A 20138-nucleotide genomic window follows, 5' to 3' on the forward strand; every position below is an offset into this window, starting at 1 on the left:
ATATAGGCATTCAAATATTTATAAATATAAATAAATATAATGTTCTTAGATCAACAGAACTGAAAGAAATTCAGTAGAAATAAATGAAACAGTTTAAAAATAAATTGACTCTACATATTAAAATTTTCTCCAAGTCAGAAATACTTGGAATGATAGGCAAATACATTCAATATATTGCATTTAAATGAATACTCAATTTCTTTTCAAAAAAAATCTGACATTTACCCTTTGAAATTGCAGACAAGACTAACAGTTTGAGTCAAGTTCTCCACCTACCAAGAAAGCATGGGAAATAAGAATGTACTAGGGAATCACGGGGTTTTGTGTATGAGATTGTTTTCATTTTAAAAAATTATCATCAGTGTGGCTGCTTTAGATGTGTAGGTCACATGCTTTTATTATATGGTTGTGACTTTTGAAAAAGCTGTAGGCACCTTCCAGATGAGTTGATTAAACAAAGTATGTAATCTAGATCCAAATGTGCATACTTTCATTTGACCACTAAGGGGTCTTAGAGCGTATCATTAGCAGCTTAGTGTTTCAAAATATCCAGAGAGAGTGATAAATTACCACAAAAGAAAAGAAATGCCAGTTTTCTATACTTTTCTCCTATTGGATCTCAAATTAGTATTACTCCTTGGTTTCATGGAAAGTAATTTCCAGATGGACTCAATAACTTGACACATCTCCAGACCCTTCAAGCCCTCTAATATGACAAGGATAATCTAGAAACTTTTGCCAAGCTAATTATATAATAGTATGGTTTTTTTTTACTGATTTTATGGTGAAGCTAATGCAAACATCTCCTTAGGTGATGTACTCAGTGACCTTACAGAGACCGTGGAATTCAGAGTTCTTGTGTGGCACACTTCCATAGTTTCATCTCAGTCACTTGTAAATTGTAGTCAGAATTTTTTAAATCCCCTTCATTTCTAATTCTATTCCTTTGTGTACCATTATAGTAGCATTCCAAATTATATTTATAAAGCTACCCCATTGTTAGGAGCTGAAATGTGTCCTCTGGACATTCATATGATGAAGCCCTAACTCCAAGACTTTCGAATGTGACCAAATTGGGAGACAGAAAGGTTAGAGAGGCAATTAAGTAAAATAATGTCACTAGGGTGGGTCTTAATCCAATATGGCTGGTGTCCTTAGAAGAAGAGATATTTGGACCCAGGGATGTACAAAGGGAAGATCATACGAAGACATGAGAAGATAGCTATTTATGAGCCAAGGAGAGAGGCCTCCAAACGAACCAAAACCCTGCCACCACCTTGACCTCAGACTTCCAGCCTCCAAAACAGTGACAAAATAAATTTCTGCTGTTTAAGCCACCCATTTGTGGTACTTTCTTACAGGAGACTTAGCAAACTAATATACCCATTACAATGGGGATATGAACACTTGAAGATATTGTCCAAAATTGTAAGGGGAGGGTAAGTGAGAATAAAGCCTGGATTATTTTCAGGAATCCTCTACATATGCTACCACTTTGCCCTTGCATGTTTTACTGTATTTCATACTCTAGTAGATCATAAGGATTTTCTGGGCCTTGTTTTGTTTGTGTATGAGTACTTATGGTAGAAACTGCCATCGACAGGGCATGGATTTTTATAAAGAGAAACAGATGACGCAGGTCTCCCTCTGCTTGTATCTTATGATAAAAAGTGCAGGGCTGATACTGCTGGGGCCCAAACCGCTATGTGTCCCCCAGAACGTATTCTCTTTTTTCACAAACAAACTCTACTCATCATTCAACCAGGACACAATGGCCATCCAGTTAGGAACTATCTTTTGCCATCCTCCCTGGAAGCTAAATATGATCAGGTGACTAACATCTGGCAAATAAAAATATGGGCAAAATGATGCATGGAGCTTTTATAACAGAGCTTTAAGAGGGAGCTGGCTTCCCTCCACTTCCTTTTTTCCCTTCCTTTTATGGGCTGGGAGTGAAGTGTGGTGGTGAGCAAGTTATACCATGAGAATACAAACACCCAGAAGACTGCAGAACAATGAAATGGAAGCGACCCACCTTAGGAGAATTTCCTCGAACAAAACTACTTCCCCTACCCAGAACTATCTACCTTACATGAGACAGAAACAAACCTGTAACTTTTGGGAGCCATGCCATTTTTCACTTATTTCTTAGAGCCACCCAGCCTGCATCTAAGTATATGATTGCCATTGGCTCGAACTAAAGTATCACACAAAAATATAATACTTGTGTGGGTAATAAGGGAAAAAAATAAGGCCACTGTAATTTTTTCCTTGTCCCCTGTGAACTTGCTACTGTAATCATCTCACAACATATATGATCCTGACCTAATAAATGCAACTCAATATCTCCACCAATAAATCTATTCTGAGTGGGAAGAAATCATTCCCTACTCTTTACTTGAAAACTATTTATGTAACAACATTTTATCCATACTTGTCCCCTGAATTTACATAAAAGAAAATCAGTCTTCAGTTTTGGTCTTATTGTAGGATTGTAAGTTTTTACTTAATGCAATTACAATTTCCCAAGTTTGGATAATCCAAATAGCCTGCTGAATCAAAAATAAAGCACAGATTTCTTAAACATCTCACTGATACAGCAAGTGTTTGTTAATTTAAAAAAAAAATCAAGGGGTTAGAGTGTGCTGTGATTTTTTTTCTAAATGCCTAATGGCTCAGCAAAGTTTATGATGAAAACACATTATTGATATTGACTGTTTCCTTTATATCAACAGCTTTTCAAGTAATCCGGTAATGAATCAACTGAAACAAAAATGAAGCTATGAGTACCTTGACCTTAAATTTTAGGGGGCAGTAATGTCTGACTAGCTGTCAAGAGAAACAGCAAGTATGTACCAGCTGAAGATTAAAGGAAACCCTGTGACCTTTGGTGATGGAAATCATAGCAGCTGCACAGACCCCTTGAGACTTTGTTTTTAATTGTGACATCAGCAGTCTGCTGATCTTTCAAGACCTGTCCAGCCCAACTGTCCGCAGCCTGTGCCTCCTTGCTCTCATCATGGTTGTGGAGTCCCTCTAAGCAATCTTGGGCAAGCTAGGGAACAGAGAATCTCCTCTCTGGATTCACTTTCTGACAAATGATGCATGTATTTTTAAGGACTGATTCATAACCTACCTAATTCTAAACAAGCTCTGGGGAGATTCTGGCTACAGCTGCCCACCGGTTTTATCATGAGTCAGAAATACAGAGTTAAACTACTGATGAAATTTTAAGGAAAGGACAAGTGAAGCAAGATAATATTTGTAATTCAACTACTGTTGCACATTAATAGTGTCTTGCAAATTCACATTGCTGTGTGTTTCTTTGTGTGTTAAAAATAACCTTCAGTGATACAGGCTTTACCTTTCCCCAGGCAACTTCAGAATCCAAATTACTAGGCATTCCTTCAACTGCTGATCTCTTCGTCAATTCCATATCTGTAGCTGCCAGCCATTCTGTCAGGGCATTCATTTCCTTTCGCATCTTACGGGACAATTTCAAGCATTTTTCCAACTGTTGCTTTCTTTCCGTCACCTGACAAGAATGATAATAAAATGTAACTTGGTTTACTTTTTCAATTTAGGTTTAGTTATACTCATGTAATAGGAACTTTAATAGTTTTGTCATTTAAAAATACCCTTTTTCTTACTTTTCAAAAATAATATTTTAGAAAAACCAGATATTCTATTAATGGTGAATAGACACAGTCTGGGGAAGATGAGATCCTTTCTCCAAAAGACTCTGTCCTATATCAAGTAGGAAAAAAAATCTATAATCATTTTCTTCAATATAAATAAAAATAATTTATGGTCAAATTTTTTAAATATATTGAATGATGTAAGTCAAACTAAAGATATAACACACTGCTTTTAAAAAATCTTCAATCACCTACCAAATGGATGGCAAAGTTTACAATCCTCTGTAGACAAATGAGGTTTGCTAGTAAGGAATCAAAATGGAGAAACAAACAATATGGCTTCTCTCAGGCAGTAAAATTATTTCTATAATGCTTAAAATGGTCAACTGTATTGTCATCGTATCTATAAAGTGCCTTACTTTTCCAGAAAAACAACACAAAGAGTAAGTCACTTCCCCCTTAAATATTTTTTGCCATCCAAGGGGGGTAAATGATTTAATTCCGAAACAAAATTTTTACCCCTATTAACAAAGAAAATCATAACCTGATTTTGTGTCCCAGTTTTCAATGTTTAGAAATAAACCCCGCCCCCCAAAATCAAATTCTTTCACATTCTCACATGGAGAATGAACAAATGCGTACCATTCCACAACCTCTCCAGATATGCCTACAATCTGTAAGTGTTTAGGGTTGGTGGGTTGAACAAAAAGCCCAGAATCTCTTCTTGATCTGTTGATCAATCCATCTATCTATACACAAACACACACACATATGCACACATCAACACATATGAATATATAAGAATCCAGCCGTAAGCATGAAAAATGCCAAAGTGACGATACCTTTAAAGAATTCAAAATGCTACAATCAAAATAAACACACTGAAACTTTGATATGGATTCCAAACACTCAACAAAATGTTTTAGTTTCTTTAGCAGAGGTGTATGCACATTAAAAAAAAATGTTTAGTTGCTGAGGCTGCAAATTCAATTTTTTTTTTCTTTTACAGATTTCCCCCTTCAGGGAAGTAAAAGCATCTGCCCCTTGGACTGTGAGGATTTTATTTCTGTGTGGGAGAAAAAAAAATATACCTTACAGTGTGTTTCTGTGCATAGTTGTTTTTTTTCTATGCACTAGTGGCAGAAAAGGAATCCTAGATTCGATATTTCAAAGAAATTCTATCTTCCCAGAGCTAATGCATTATTGATTTTTATTTATTCTATTTTGTTTATATCCAGCTAAATAGGTTTTAATAAAACAGGAGACACTGCCATCTTAAGGAAAATTGAGTTTTACACTTTTGTGTGTACGTGTGTGGAAAAGGGATACATTTAAAAGAGTGCCACCTGCAGTAGAATGCCTCAGCAGTCGTTTCCTGGATAAATGTAAGTGAGGCTGATAGGAGCACTGACGACGTGAGCATGAGTATTTGAGGTTGATTGGCCTATTGCTATTTAAGTATATTTCTATAAAAATCCAAGCATAGAGAAGCTACACAAGCAAGTCCTCAATTTCTATTCACTGAACAATGAAGCTAAGTTGATGATAATAAACAGATAAAAATATATTATGTAAGAAAAGTGCTATGGACTGAATTGCATCCTCTCCACTCTGAATGAAGACACTGCAGCCCAAAACCCCACTGTGACTGCATTTGGATATAGGATCTTTAAGAAGTAATAAAGGTTAAAAGAGATCATCATGGTAAGACCCTAATCTGATATGACTGTGGTCTTACTAGAAGAGGAAGAAAGATCTCTCTTTCCTCCCACTCCCTATTCTCTCATCCTTCTACTCCCTCTCCTCACTTCTCCACCTTGAGAGGTCACAATAAGGATGTGGCTTATGCAAACCAGGAAGAGTGTCTTCCTAAGCTGGCACCTTGATCTTGAACTCCCCAGCCTCCACAATTGTGAACAAATAAATGTCCAAGCCACCTGATCTATGGTATTTTGTTATGGCAGCCTGAGCTAACAAAAAAGGAGTGTACATTGAAGTCAGGCAAGTACAACTATATAAATTCTGAAGATGATTAAAATAGAAGGTTTTTTTTTACACAAAAATAATAATCTATTAAAATAGGCTTTGTTTTGTTTGATTTTATCAAATAGAACCACTGTTGTTGAAGGTACTTCAACAATTTAAATTAAGACTTTTTTTCTTGGAGAAGGAATACATGACTTGCCACATTTTTGTAACAATATTTATATATATTCTTTTTATTGTTACTGCTTCTAAATTTTATTTCAAAAATAAATTTTTGCCCTGCCTTTTTACTGTATTCTATCATGCTATTAAAGTATGATTTCTTAGTATTTCATTTTGCTTTAATGATATCACTAAGTGCCAAATGGTTAAAATAAACATAAACTTTCAAATATATATTTTCAAGGTTAAATAGTACTTTACATCTTCATGAGACTCATTCACTTAATAATAAGTAACTTGGGTCACTAATAGTCTTCAAACATCATTTTTATTGTTTTACATTCAGGGACTATTTTATGTAAAATTTACTCTTGCAAAGGCAAAGATTTTGGGAAATTCTTCAAGGCCAAAGCAACAAAAAGGAAAGAAAAGAAAAGGAAATGAAAGGAAAGGAAAGGAAAGGAAAGGAAAGGAGAGAAAGAACAAAAGAACTAAAAGGCCCAGACAACATTCATATTTGAAAGCACAAAGAAACGACCTTTTTTTTTAAAATTTTTTTTAATGTTTTTATTTATTTTTGAGACAGAGAGAGACAGAGCATGAGCAGGGAAGGGGCAGAGAGAGAGGGAGACACAGAATCCGAAGCAGGCTCCAGGCTCTGAGCTGTCAGCCCAGAGCCCGGCGCGGGGCTCGAACTCACAGACTGTGAGATCGTGACCTGAGCTGAAGTCGGACGCTTAACCAACTGAGCCACCCAGGCGCCCCAGAAACGACCTTTTCACAAGATCTACTTTTTAATAAAAAAATCTATTAATAGATTATTTTAGTGCAAAGTCACATAGGTCAAATTAGAGACTCTTGAGTAAAGAGAATAGCTTTCCAGAAATTAACAACTTGTAGCTTTATGATTAATATTAGAGATGATTCAACTGATGCTAAATACGGAACAATTGGCGTCTGTAAAAATCTATAAACCCTAGATGAGATGCTAACTACAAATACTACCTTCCCTTCTGTGGTTATCTTTAACACAATGATAAACTTGTCCAGAAGGATAGAGGCGTCTGAGTGGCTTAGTCAGTTAAGCATCCGACTTTGGCTTGGGTCATGATCTAACGGTTCATTTTGTGAGTTCAAGCCCTGTGTTGGGCTCTGTGCTGACAGCTCCGAGCTTGGAGCCTTAATCCAGAGGTACCTTGGTGGACTTACACAAGCACTTGAAGTGTATTTTATTTCAATTTATCACCATGTTTTCCTATTTATTATGTATCAGTGTTCCCTACTTTTTGATCAATTGAGAAGGAAAACATTTTGCCATAGCATGACAGTGAGCTCCCTTTCAAACATGTGACATATAAATTAACAAGTTTTTAAAATCTAAAAACAAAGATTGCCAACTAATGTGAATAGTTCTTCAGTTATTTCCAGAGTTCCATTTTAATCTAAAATTTACCTTCTCTTGGTAAAAAGTAATTTGCAATTAGTACTTTTAAAACATAACCTTCCATCTACTTACAGGGTGAAATAGTAGAAATTTGTGTCTGTAGGGATACTTCACAAATGTGGACACACATTTATATTTGTGTCTAAAATGAAGAAACAGGTGTCTCACCGATGTTGTTATATTTAATAAAGTGGAGAAGGTGGGACGTAAAAATGTACTCTGTTCTCCCCATCGATCCCAGTAAATCTCTTTTATTCAAATTAAATCTCTTTAAATCAAAGTAAATCTCTTTTATTCAAATTAAAATGAATGCATTTTTATTTTTTTCTGCTTTGGCCCGTATTTTACTCTATTTGATTTATCACACGAAGTGTCAGGAAAATGAAACCGTCCGCAAATGCTCCTAATTTAAAGGTCCTCACCTAAAGTACTTAAATTTGTACTTATTCATAAATAGCCCTAAATACCAAAAATGGACAACTTCATTTGCATAAGTTTAAGCAAACAAACATGATGTTAATAAAACATTCTTATTATCTAAGATACCATGTAATATATTAAGATATCACAACTTTTTTAAAGACAGAAATGATTACTGTGTTACTGTGTCAGTAGGTTAAACCTTAGCTGAGCACCAAAAATTTTTTTACAAAGTTTAGAGTAATATGAAATAAGAGCACGGAAAAGGCTAGGTCGGTCCTTGAAGGTGACAAGTCAGGCCATTATGACTATTTTTTATGATTACTATCATTATTTTCAGCCATAAAACTTCTAAATCTATAGAGCATAGATAGAGAATGTTTGATTTGAGGGAAGTGGGGTAACGATCCTCGTCATTCCACTGTTTGGGAAAGCGGATAGAGAAATATAAACATCTTTAATTAACGGTGACATGGAATTGAGCACTGAACACTATCAGGACAAAAATACACAAATAATCAGAGAGCAATAGGACTTCACTGGATATCCATGCTACCTTATTAGCCAAATGTGGTGGATCATGCAAGACTTGCCACACAGGGAAATAATTTCTATGGAATGTGACAACTCTATTACACCTAATGTGGTCTATGTGGAAGTGTGTCAACTCCATTGTATCTAAATACACGTAAGTGCTTTAGTTTATAAAAGGCTCCAGCCTTTAAGTCATCACAAGCAAATTTATACAATGAAAAGAAGGCGAGTTTAGAGGAAAGAAACCTTTTTAAAACCATACGATGGGCCAATAAAAATCTCTTTGAGCTGTACATATTTTTTAATGCAGACTGGAAAGAAGATCCTTATGGATTAATTATTGTTTCTTAACAAGAACTACACGTGGGACTATATCTATCTCTATCTGTATGCATAAATGTGTGTATGTACCTATCTATTGAGAGAAAATGATTAACTTTCTAAGACATTAATTGTGCATCATTACTACTTTTTGTTTTGCAATTTACAAGGAAAGTGGTAAATAGCCAGTGTTTCTGGTTCCAAGGCGCACTCACCTTTGCTCCCAGCTCATTATAATGCAATTTCAAAGCCGTGACTCTTTCATCAAGTTCTTTAGGGTTTTCTGTCTGTTTCTTCTGTACAATCTGACGTCCAGTTTTTATCACCATTTCCACTTCAGACTTCACTTCACTCAGACTTTTATACAAGTTCTAAGTTGAAACATAAAACAAAATAATAAGCAATAGTGTCCAACTTATACTGTCATGATTAATAGAAAAGAAATAGAGTAGAGGTCACTTTCATTTTCATTCCATGTTTACAGTTTTAATGTAGTAGCATTTTGCAGCTGTGATCAATATGTAGCCTCGGCATTTTCTGTTGATTTAATATTTCTATTTGCAATTATATATAGACATACAGACATGCAGATTCTGTAGTTATTCTTACTAAAGTAAGTGTACCTCATGTATACATTTACTTTTATAAACCAAGTTGATCAAGATTATTTCTAAAAGTTAAATGCTTTCTATTTTAAATGTTTTAGTTATAAAATAGTAGCTAGGAGTTTGGAAAAATTCATTGACTCTTTCACCAAGTATTTATTGAGAGCCCAATACACCAGACAGTATTGGATTCACTAGAGACACATTCACTGTTGTTCTCACACATTTCAGTGGGCATGAAACACCTAAACTTCCAGATCACAATTTCAACATCTATTAGTTAAATCATAGACAAGGAAGGCAGGCAATTTTAAATATGCCAATTACATTATGTAAATGTCTTTTCTTTATGGGGCTGATCATTTAAATTCAAACAGATACAAAAATATAATTTAAAAACTCACATGGACATCACAACCATAAAGAACAAATGTATTACTTCCGGAAAGTATACTGCTTTCAGACTTACGAAACAAGCATCACAACTTCACCTGACAGCTATTTTCCTGGAAAGATATGTGTATGTATGGAGGCATGAAAGCATACACACAGGCACAGGTGTACATGTGAAGACATGCATATATAATAGTTTACATGATACATTGTTGCTTTCACATGTAGTGGTAAATGTGAACAACTACATGTTTTATTGTTACTAAGAAACAAAGTTACTAGTAGGTAGCTGCTTTTTCTTGGGAATTAAAACTTGGTTTATTTTCTCTTTTCAGTTTAAAATCAATGACCAAAACAATACATTTTGTAAAGGTTAAGCAAATATTAATTAAAGCTAATACATAATCTATTTCCATCTTAATCCCTTCTTTGATGGTTGTTTTGTGTTAATATTCATTTACTAATAATTTTGGGTTCTGTCTGAGCTTTCCAGATGATTTTTTTACTTCATTTTATTTCTAACCTAGAAATGATAAAATCTCGGTGTGTAGAAACATTCAACCATTAACTGTACAGAGGGAATCAATTCTGTGAATTTTGAAATCAGAGATATATGCAAATGATTTACTCTTTAAACATAAAAAAAAACCCTCAGTGATTTAAATTTATATTGAAAGTTCAAAGTACTGCTAGCCATTAAAATCATGTCATTCAGTATGCAGAAAAAATATTTATCACCAAGGGAGGGAAACTTCCCTTATATTTCTTTGTGCTCATGCTGGGAAGACTTTTTTGTTAACTCAACAAAAATTTCTTGAAGGCAAAGGCAATGATTATAGTATAGCCAATGAGGCATATTTTTTAAATGTTTTTATTTATTTTTGAGACAGAAAGAGAGCATGAGCAGGGGAGGGGCAGAGAGAGAGGGAGACACAGAATGTGAAGCAGGCTCCAGGCCTCTGGACTGTCTGCATAGAGCCTGACACGGGGCTCAAACTCATGGAGTGTGAGATCATGACCTGAGCCAAAGTCAGATGCTTAACCGACTGAGCCACCCAGGCACCCCTGCAATGAGGCATCTTAAGTACTTTTTTAAAATATAAAAGTTAAGGAAAAAAAAAAAAAGGTATCCTTATGGAAGGACTACTTGAATTGCTCCTGACTTTAAACCAGAACTAGAAACAAATTGAGCAAGTACTTGAAGCTGTTTCAGGGTACCCTCAGGGCAGTCACAGCTGGATGCAGGGAACATTGTTTCCACCTCATACTTACCAGCAGACAAGTTTTACAAAGTACTATTAGAGACCTATTCATGGAAGGGAACAACTCTCCCTTTGGGGATATATTTAACCATGATGATAGTATAGTTGAGTCATTCTGCTTTCAATAATTTATGCAAAATTTAATAGGTGATATCATCCTAGAAATCCCTAATGTTTGCTCATCTAACACCAGCTAATGATTACATACTGTTATATTCAAATTTTATTTTGGGGGGCAGGAACATTTATAATCATGATGCCACTAAAATGCAGCCTTTATTATGAAGAAATGTCACTGCATACAAAATATTTCAGAATTTTTCACAAAGAAATACACAGATTATAAAATTTTTGTTAAAGGATACTTTCCAACTCAAAATAACATGACTGAAATGCATCTAAAATGTTTCTTTTAAGTTTATGTTAGGGAGTCAATGCAGAAACAATACTAAAAACACAAAGTACTAACAAGATAAACTTGTTTTCATCTTCAATGTTAATAACATTCAGTGCTTTTGTTTTATGTGAACTTCTACCCCATTGCCCAAAGTACACATAGAGTTATAATAACAGTTGTATTACTCTAGGAGATGCCTTTGTAATTCAGCCTTAAGTTTTCAGAGAAGTCATCAGACATGGCGAATTTCCAATAATTGCAATAAGGGACACAGCTCAAAATCCCCAAATCCTCTGAAGATTTATGCTACAGGCTAATCATGTGCCTTCCATGCCTCTTGACTCTGTCTTTGAGGTGTGGTGGGACTTCAGTATATATCCAACACTGATATTTAATGGAAAGATACTAGGATTTGGAGTAAGAGTGCCTGGATTGGAATCTTCCTCTTGCCCTTCACCAGCTGTGTTGTCTTTAAATTAATTCTCATTAGGGGCGCCTGGGTGGCTCAGCTGGTTAAGCATCTGACTTCGGCTCAGGTCATGATCTCCTGGTTTGTGGGTTCGAGCCCCATGTCGGGCTCTGTGCTGACAGCTCAGAGCCTGGAGCCTGCTTCAGATTCTGTGTCTCCCTCTCTCTGACCCTCCCCTGTTCATGCTCTGTCTCTCCCTGTCTCAAAAATAAATAAACGTTAAAAAAAATTAAATTATCTCATTAATCAGTGGCCTTGAGAATTAGGGACAACTTGTATAGACCACTTAGCTTACTTGGTATTCATTTCTGGAACGGTTTCATTATTGTAGTTGTTGCTGTTGTTGCTGTTTCCAGACATCTAAAATTCTTTTCAGAATTCACATTTAAAATATATATTCAAAGTACTACAAAAATTAAATGGGACACCTCGCTGGCTCAGCTGCTTAAGCAACCGACACCTGGTTTCAGGTTAGGTCATGATCTCATGGTTTGTGGGTTCAAGCCCCAAATCGGGCTCTGCACTGTCAATGTGGAGCCTGCTTAGGATTCTCTCTCTCTTTCCCTTTCTGCCTCTCCCCTGCTCTCTGTCTCTCTCTCTCTCAAAATAAATAAATAAACTTAAAAAAATAAATAAAGGGTATTTCCTCTTATATTCTACACAGTCCTTAGAGAATTCTGGATTCCAAAAAGACACCTACAGAGGATGTATTAAAAGGGTACTATTTCAGTAAGTGTTCTCGTCTCTCAATACACATGTGTTAATGTTTGTTGTTAATCTTAAAATAACATTGTATAATTATCATATTTATCTGGAAACAATCTTCTGTTATAAAGGAGGGTCCTCACATACTTCTTAATAAGGAAAGTCACCAGAAATACCTACCACACAATGATTTAACTGTGACTGTACTACTTCCTGTTCCACGCTCTTTGTTTCCAACGCAGGCAAATGCATCTTCACTTCATCTAAAATCATCTTACTTTCCTGTAGACGCTGCTCAAAATTGGCTGGCTTCTGGAATAATCGAAACTTCAAGGAAACATCTTGCAACTTTTTCTGGAAAGACAATGTAAGAAAGCATCCCTATAAGTTTCACATTCCAAACAACAGGCAGCCATACTTTTGTTAATAGATTTTTCTTTATCCCTGAAGATAAAAAAAAGTTAAAAAAAAAAAAAACTAAAGCAATTCTTTTCTACCTTTCCAGCAGAAACAATACATATATTTGAATTCAGTAGTTGTTCTTAACGTGGTACTAAATAAAATGTAATTTATTAATTTTATCTTTAAAATGGAAACCCCCCCAAATCTGTATTATTTACATATTATAGTTTTCAAATAATGCCCTCAATCCTAATTTTGCTAATAATAAAACTGTCTAATACAGAGTATGTTTTAATACCCAACTAAAACCATTTCCTTAGTTTATGCAATAATACGTACCTGGGCCACATCGATTTGGGACAGCACCCTTTGGGCAGTCTCCTTTCCCTGGTAATGTTTCTTCATTTCTTCTAAACTGATCTCATGACTTGTCAAATCTGATTGGATTTTCTGTTGGGAGGAAAGCATTATTAGTCAGCATGCTTTGCAGGTTATTGCAAAGAATAACACTTTCGAAGAAGATGAAATTCTGAAACTCTCTTAAACCACTATTACAATGTAGCCTCCTATAAAAAAACACTATTTTTTTTTACTTACCAAACATTATCAAAAATGAAATGGCTTATTTTTCTCCTATTTGGGTTATTAGGAAAAGAAATTATCCTTTGGAATCAGCAATAATGAATAGCTATTTCATATATTTTCAGTAGGAAATAACAGTTTCCATCTAATATTTAAAACTGATATTCATTTATCTTGGAATTTACACTCAAATCTGACCAAAGACAAAATATTATGCACACACACACACACATATATTCATATGTATGTGTGTATGTGTATATATGTATGAATATAAATATATATGTATGTGTATATATATATATATATATATATATATACGTGTGTGCTTGCATGTGTATGTATATGTATGTATGTATATAAGCTGTAACAGGGATAAGATATAATGAAAGATTTGCATGTGGACAATATTCCTTAATAGTGATCTTTATTCAGTCATGTTGTGCCACATTTCAGTTAAATTTCAGGGAAATTATGGATTTAGGAAAGTGAAGTTAAATCCTTTAATTGGCCTTGCTTTCTGTCTGATAAATACTTAAAAGCTTCTTAAAAAGACTCATTTGTAAAATTTAAGTAAGTATAAAAATTGCTGTATTTTCTATATTAAATAGACATTTTTTTAATTTTTTAACGTTTATTTATTTTTGAGACAGAGACAGAGCATGAATGGGGGAGGGTCAGAGAGAGAGAGAGACACAGAATCTGAAACAGGCTCCAGGCTCTGAGCGGTCAGCACAGAGCCCGACGCAGGGCTCGAACTCACGGACCGCAAGATCATGACCTGAGCGGATGTCGGATGCTTAACTGACTGAGCCACCCAGGCGCCCCTTAAATAGACATTTTTGAGTGAGTTCTATTCAAACGTATGTCTGTATTTGACTTGTACACTTTTGAGCCTGCCACAGGAGTGGGACCAATTCTGTAGTGTGCAGAGGCTCAAAAATAAATTCATTCCTCTCTGCCAGAAAGAGCAAAAATCAGGAAGTGGTCAAATTATTCTAATTTAAATTTTGGTTGCTGTCAGATTATCACAAGTTAGAAAAGAAACTGATTAACTTATACCACAGTGCCCATAAAATTTTCATGAAAACAATTTGCATAATGCATATTAGTCTCACCTAATTATACCAGTTGGAGTCAATCCTAGTATTTATTACTAGAGAATAACAACAGTGTGATTAGAAGTTAGTTACCACAGAAAACTACAACCCAGCCATGAGTAGTGAGAATTATCCTAAGAAAATGGGTTAAGGGGTGAAGGAGTTACTTAGGATATAAGGCTATAAATGTACATATATACCTTAATATTATTTCTTAGCATATTGATTCTAACCATTATAGAGACAAAGTAATTACTGATTACTTAAATATAAATGTGTGTGTGTGTGTGTGTGTGTGTGTGTGTGTGTGTATAATAGCTTCATTGGTTGACTTACTCCCTTATATAAGACAAAGCAGCATGTACTATTCTCTAGAAACCACAAAATTTGGGGTTAGGGATCCATATAAGTACATAATGATAAATAGCTCCTGCAAGTAACCAAAACACAGGATCTAGTCCCTTCCTGAGACAAATTTTATTCTTTTACTTTGCTGCCATGAGACATCCCTGTAAACCTATGACAGACTTCTTTCCCTCATTTTTGTTTTTGCTTCAGTGAACTCAGTTTTGCTACTTTTACCTAAATGTTCTAAATAGTATATTGGATAAGCAAGGAGACAGACGTTTTAAGAACAAAAGCATTCCCAACTGAAGGAAAACAAGTTACTCAGATGAGGCAACAAATGGCATGAAGAGGTTGGGAAAATAAAATAATAGACAGAGAATGAATGCACAGTGGCAGAAATATAAATGCAAAGCAGGTGGGAATGAAGTAATGTATAACCTCATGTCCTAAATGAAAAACTCCAGGTTTTCAATATGAAGAGAAAGTTTAAAATTTTACAGTGATCAGAATCACAGATAATAATAGGTTTACTTACAGTTAGTCTAATAACTAAGGAAACCCAAAATAAGAGAATGCTATTATAAATTCAATAGTATTTTGAAGTGAATTTAGATTTTATAAATCATTATATATATATATATATATATATATATATATATATATACACACACACACACACACACACACACATACATATAGCCACATGTTTGGTTTTTTTTTTCAAAAGAGCAGTGTACCCCTGTATTGTCTGTATTTATTTTAGTGCACTCCAACTTAGAGGGACATAGAGGTAGGGCCAGGAGAGAACCATGGAAATAGGAATTTAAGGGGTGTGGAGAAAAAGGGAAGAACCACAGGAGAGAAGGAAGATTACAAGAGAAGAAGAGGAACGATCAGGAAAGAGAAAGGGTACCACTTCCATCAAGTGATGTGAGAGTTTTAGGAATGAGGGAGAAACCAACAATGTCAATTTTGAGACATGTCAAATGAGAGAAGTACTAACAAGCATATACTAGCTGGTCAGTGAGCACTGCAGCTAGAACAGTCAGTGGTCAGAGCAGAAATTAGGTTGTCAAAGGCTGAAGCCTGATTAAAGACCAGGAAACCCTCATCTAAAAATAGTTTAAATTATTTTTGAGGAATCTTATCTCTCCACATAATGTAATGTGGTCAATGACACTCGAACACATATTAAAGCTATGTGAAAGGAGCCAAGGGTTGAGAGAGTTGTCTTGTATTGTAACTTATTATTATTATTATTATTATCATTATTATTATTATTATTTAAATCCAAGTTAGTTAACATGTCATATAATAATGGTTTCAGGAGTAGAAACCAGTGATTCATCACTTACATATGACACCCAGAGCTCATCCCAACAAGTGCCCTTCTTAATGCCCACCACCCATTTAACCATCCCCCACACACTACCCCCCAGCAATCCTCAGTTTGTTCTCTGTATTTAAGAGTCTCTTATGGTTTGCTTCCATTTATGTTTTTCTCTTTATTTCTTTCCCTTCTCCTATGTTCATCTGTTGTGTTTCTTTTTTTTTTTTTAATTTTTTTTCCATGTTTTTATTTATTTTTGGGACAGAGAGAGACAGAGCATGAACGGGGGAGGGGCGGAGAGAGAGGGAGACACAGAATCGGAAACAGGCTCCAGGCTCTGAGCCATCAGCCCAGAGCCTGACGCGGGGCTCAAACTCATGGACCGTGAGATCGTGACCTGGCTGAAGTCGGATGCTCAACCGACTGCGCCACCCAGGCGCCCCTATTTTTCTCTTTATTTCTTTCCCTTCTCCTATGTTCATCTGTTGTGTTTCTTAAATTCCACATATGAGTGAAATCATGTATTTGTTTTTCTCTGACTTATTTAAATAAGATGATAAGTGACTGGAAAAACCGTGTGGGAAGCAAGAGGGATTAGAGAGCAAAGATCAATAATCAATGCAAAATACTAACAGAAAGAGGTGGTGCCACTTTTTCAGAAGCCAAAGGTAAGACATAAAGATCATTTTGGATGTAGAAGGAAAGAAAGGACTTCTTACTTGATGCTCTCTGGAAATCAGAACAGAATAGAGTAAGAAGTCTGGATTTAAATTTCAGGGCTCTGATTCGCCACTAAGTACTAAACCTTCCTGAGGCTTAATTTTCTCATCTATAAGCTGAAGATGATGATAATAAGCCAGTAAAGAAACATTATCAGTAGTCCTGGGAAAACTCTGTTTGCAGCACACAACTACATTGGTTTTAGTGCAAAGATCAGATGTTATAATGCATGTAAAAACACCTGCTCACGTTTGTGCAAATAGTCACTCACAAATGTGTCATTACGTATCATTTATTTATGAAGAAGGGCTTCTTTTGGTGTCCAGGGAGGAAGGGAGGGAATGGGTGGAGGAGAAGTCTAAAGGAAAGTGACGGAAGTTGCAAAGCCATTGTGCAAACTGGGAATGGCAACTGAGGAGAAAAAAAGAAGATACTCAAAGAGAGCAGAGGACCCAAATTATACAACTGCAACACCATCTATCCACATTTTTTAAACTCTTCCATTTGTTCAGCCCTCAAAGTATATATAGTGAGGAAAAAATGAATTATACACATATTCCCCTAACCTTTTAAACTAGAAGGGTAAGAGAAGAGCACTGAAGGAAATCATCATCATCACCACAAAAGCAGCTATCTGTGAGCTTCTGTACCAACAGTTCACATACATTCATTTAATCACCTAATCAAACTAAGATAGAAGTACGCGTCACCCTCATTTACAAATGAGGGTAGAAACGCTGACTTGTGCAAGGTAACATACCTAGGAAGTAGCAGACGGTGTCCTTTAAACAACTAGCCTTCCTCTTCAATTATGATTCAAAAATAAATGTGTCATCCACATGGACGTTTGTCAGACCAGACAGATATTTCATCTCATGTGTGCACTCATCTCATTAATGGCATTTAGTTTATGAATTCAATTCAAGAAACAACTACTACATCTAGTCAATTCCACAGAGTGAGAACAAAACTAATGTCTCTATTCTTAAGGATTTTATGTTCTAGGAAGAGAGAACATAGAGATACAAGTAAACTGCAAAGCAGACATACAAGGAATATGTTTAAAAAAAAAAGCCCTCACACTATGTGAAAAAAGAGAAGGGGCAATTCTTATTTTTACTAAAGAATCCGGTAAAATTTGAAGACATTGGCATAATTTAAATTGCACATGGCTGCGAAGGGGTTTTGGAGGGGTAGAGAAAAAGAATACGGGATCTCATTTCAGGCTATGCTAATGATGCTACCAAAGACTGTGTTTGGAATATGCAGAGTGTATATACTTCATTTCATGAAAGGAAAAACTAGACGTGGGTAGAGCAATAATTACTTTGGAAAGGAGGAATTCGTGTGAAGCTACTGAACCTTAAGTTGCAGGGGCCCTCCTTTACAAAAGGCCCTTCTATAACTCACCAATAATTTTCTATTTCTAATTAGTATATATTTTTTTTCTGAAATACTGCCCCCCTCAAAGCTGCCTCTAGTCAGCCTGGCATTACAAAACAAAGCCAAGATAATGTAAGTGATCACTAAGACACAGATCTTCTGCTGATAAATTCCACATTTTCCCAAATAAGCCACACTGTTGTCAGGACTCATAAACTATAGGAACAAAAGTGACTTACAGAAACACAACCCAAAACGTAAGCTTTATTTGTCACCAGGGTATGTGAAGGAACAAGTAACATGTCAGCAAAGTTTGACAATTGAGAACCCAAGGCAAAGCATTACACAGACTTTTGGAATATTCATATTTATGACAAGCTTTGAGACAAAGAGTTGAGAAGCTGAATTTCTGTGTTCTTAGAAAGATCACCATCATTAAAATCATTAAAACTGAGAAACTGAGATTTTATTATAATTTATAGGTAAAATTCTTTCTAGAAAAATTCTCCCATCTATAAGTATTGTTCTAATAGGATGAGAGATCAAAATTTCTTTATCGATTAAGTGGGTAATGCATGAAAATACCCCATTGAGTAAATATGTTTTGGAAATTAAGGATAAACATTTGTCTGTACCACAGAATATCTCAGAATATTTCGTATATTAACATACACTGCGGTACCATAAGGAATACAGTTCTTTGCTGAAATTATCCTGAAATTATCCTTTTGCTTTTGTTGTCAGACAATGTCACACAAGTAGCTTTGGGGAAAGCTCCCTAATATATTTAGTGAATATATTTAATAACAACAATTCAATTCATTACTAAAATTATAAGATAAGAATGTATATATATTTCCAATCAATTCTACTTAGGGAAGATGGCATAACATGCATCGCACTTTTATGTAGTGAGCTAGCACCTTTAGAAATTAAATCCACAATTCTTACTTTCAAGTGGTACTTCATTTTTAGTTTGTACTTTGGATATCATTCACTACCTCCTTTATTTAACCTCATCAGATTAGTATTCTGGAACCACGTAATTAAAAACTGCTTATCACTTTAGGGCAAGTTTATTGTGAAATAGATACACGATTTGTTTAAATAACAGCTTATTATGGAAACTTCCAGGCAGACTGGACAATGTCCTATTTAAAAGCTCTTTTATTTTTCTATCAATCAATCTTTTATTTTAATTTTTTCATATTTCAAGTTTTTATTTGAATTTCAGTTAGTTTGGGGCACCTGGGTGGCTTAGTTGGTTAAAGGTCCAACTTCAGCTTGGGTCATGATCTCACCGTTCAGTTTGTAAGTTCGAACCCCTGCAACGGGCTCTCTGCTGTCAGCACAGAGCCTGCTTCAGATCCTCCATCTCCCCCTCTCTCTGTCCCTCCCTCACTCATGCTCTCTCTCTCTCCCTCTCAAAAAAAATTTTTTTTAATAAATAAATAAATAAATTCCAGCTAGTTAACTTATAGTGTAATATTGGTATCAGGAGTAGAATTCAGTGATTCGTCACTTCCATACAACACCACTGTTCATCACAAGTGCCCTCCATAATCCCCATCACCTATTTAACCTATCCCCCCACCCACCTCCCCTCCGGCAAACTGCAGTTTGTTCTCTATAGTTAAGAGACTGCTTTATGGTTTGCCTCTCCCTTCCAATAAAAAAGACAAATACTACATCATCTTTCCTGACATTATGATCAGACAATGAAAAAATAATACTATAGAAGCAAACACTGAAAATGGAAAATTTAATGCAAAGGAAAATGATTTCCATACTTGGCTCCCAGATGTGTAAGATCTGCTCAAGATTTAAAAGCTGTATAATTTGAGTTCTATTTTCACGTAAGATCTACATCTACCAGGGTATGGATGAAAACTGAAGAAAACAACCAAACTGATGTTGTGAATTCATCAGCTTGGCTT

At 35.4% G+C, this 20138-nt stretch overlaps 1 protein-coding gene across 8 annotated transcripts in view; it reads right to left on the reverse strand.

The window, feature by feature from the left end:
* Window positions 1–20138, reverse strand: part of DMD (dystrophin) — a 2018590-nt gene that overhangs the window by 1212150 nt on the left and 786302 nt on the right. For all 8 annotated transcript variants that reach the window (XM_043570319.1, XM_043570321.1, XM_043570317.1 and 5 more), the window contains 4 exons: window positions 13078–13188; window positions 12517–12690; window positions 8721–8876; window positions 3365–3535 (listed from right to left, as the gene is read on the reverse strand). In XM_043570319.1, the coding sequence (XP_043426254.1) occupies window positions 3365–3535; window positions 8721–8876; window positions 12517–12690; window positions 13078–13188 (612 nt within the window). The remainder of the gene's footprint in view (window positions 1–3364; window positions 3536–8720; window positions 8877–12516; window positions 12691–13077; window positions 13189–20138) is intronic.

The sequence above is a fragment of the Prionailurus bengalensis genome, chromosome X, assembly GCF_016509475.1.
Source record: "Prionailurus bengalensis isolate Pbe53 chromosome X, Fcat_Pben_1.1_paternal_pri, whole genome shotgun sequence".
NCBI lineage: Eukaryota > Metazoa > Chordata > Mammalia > Carnivora > Felidae > Prionailurus > Prionailurus bengalensis.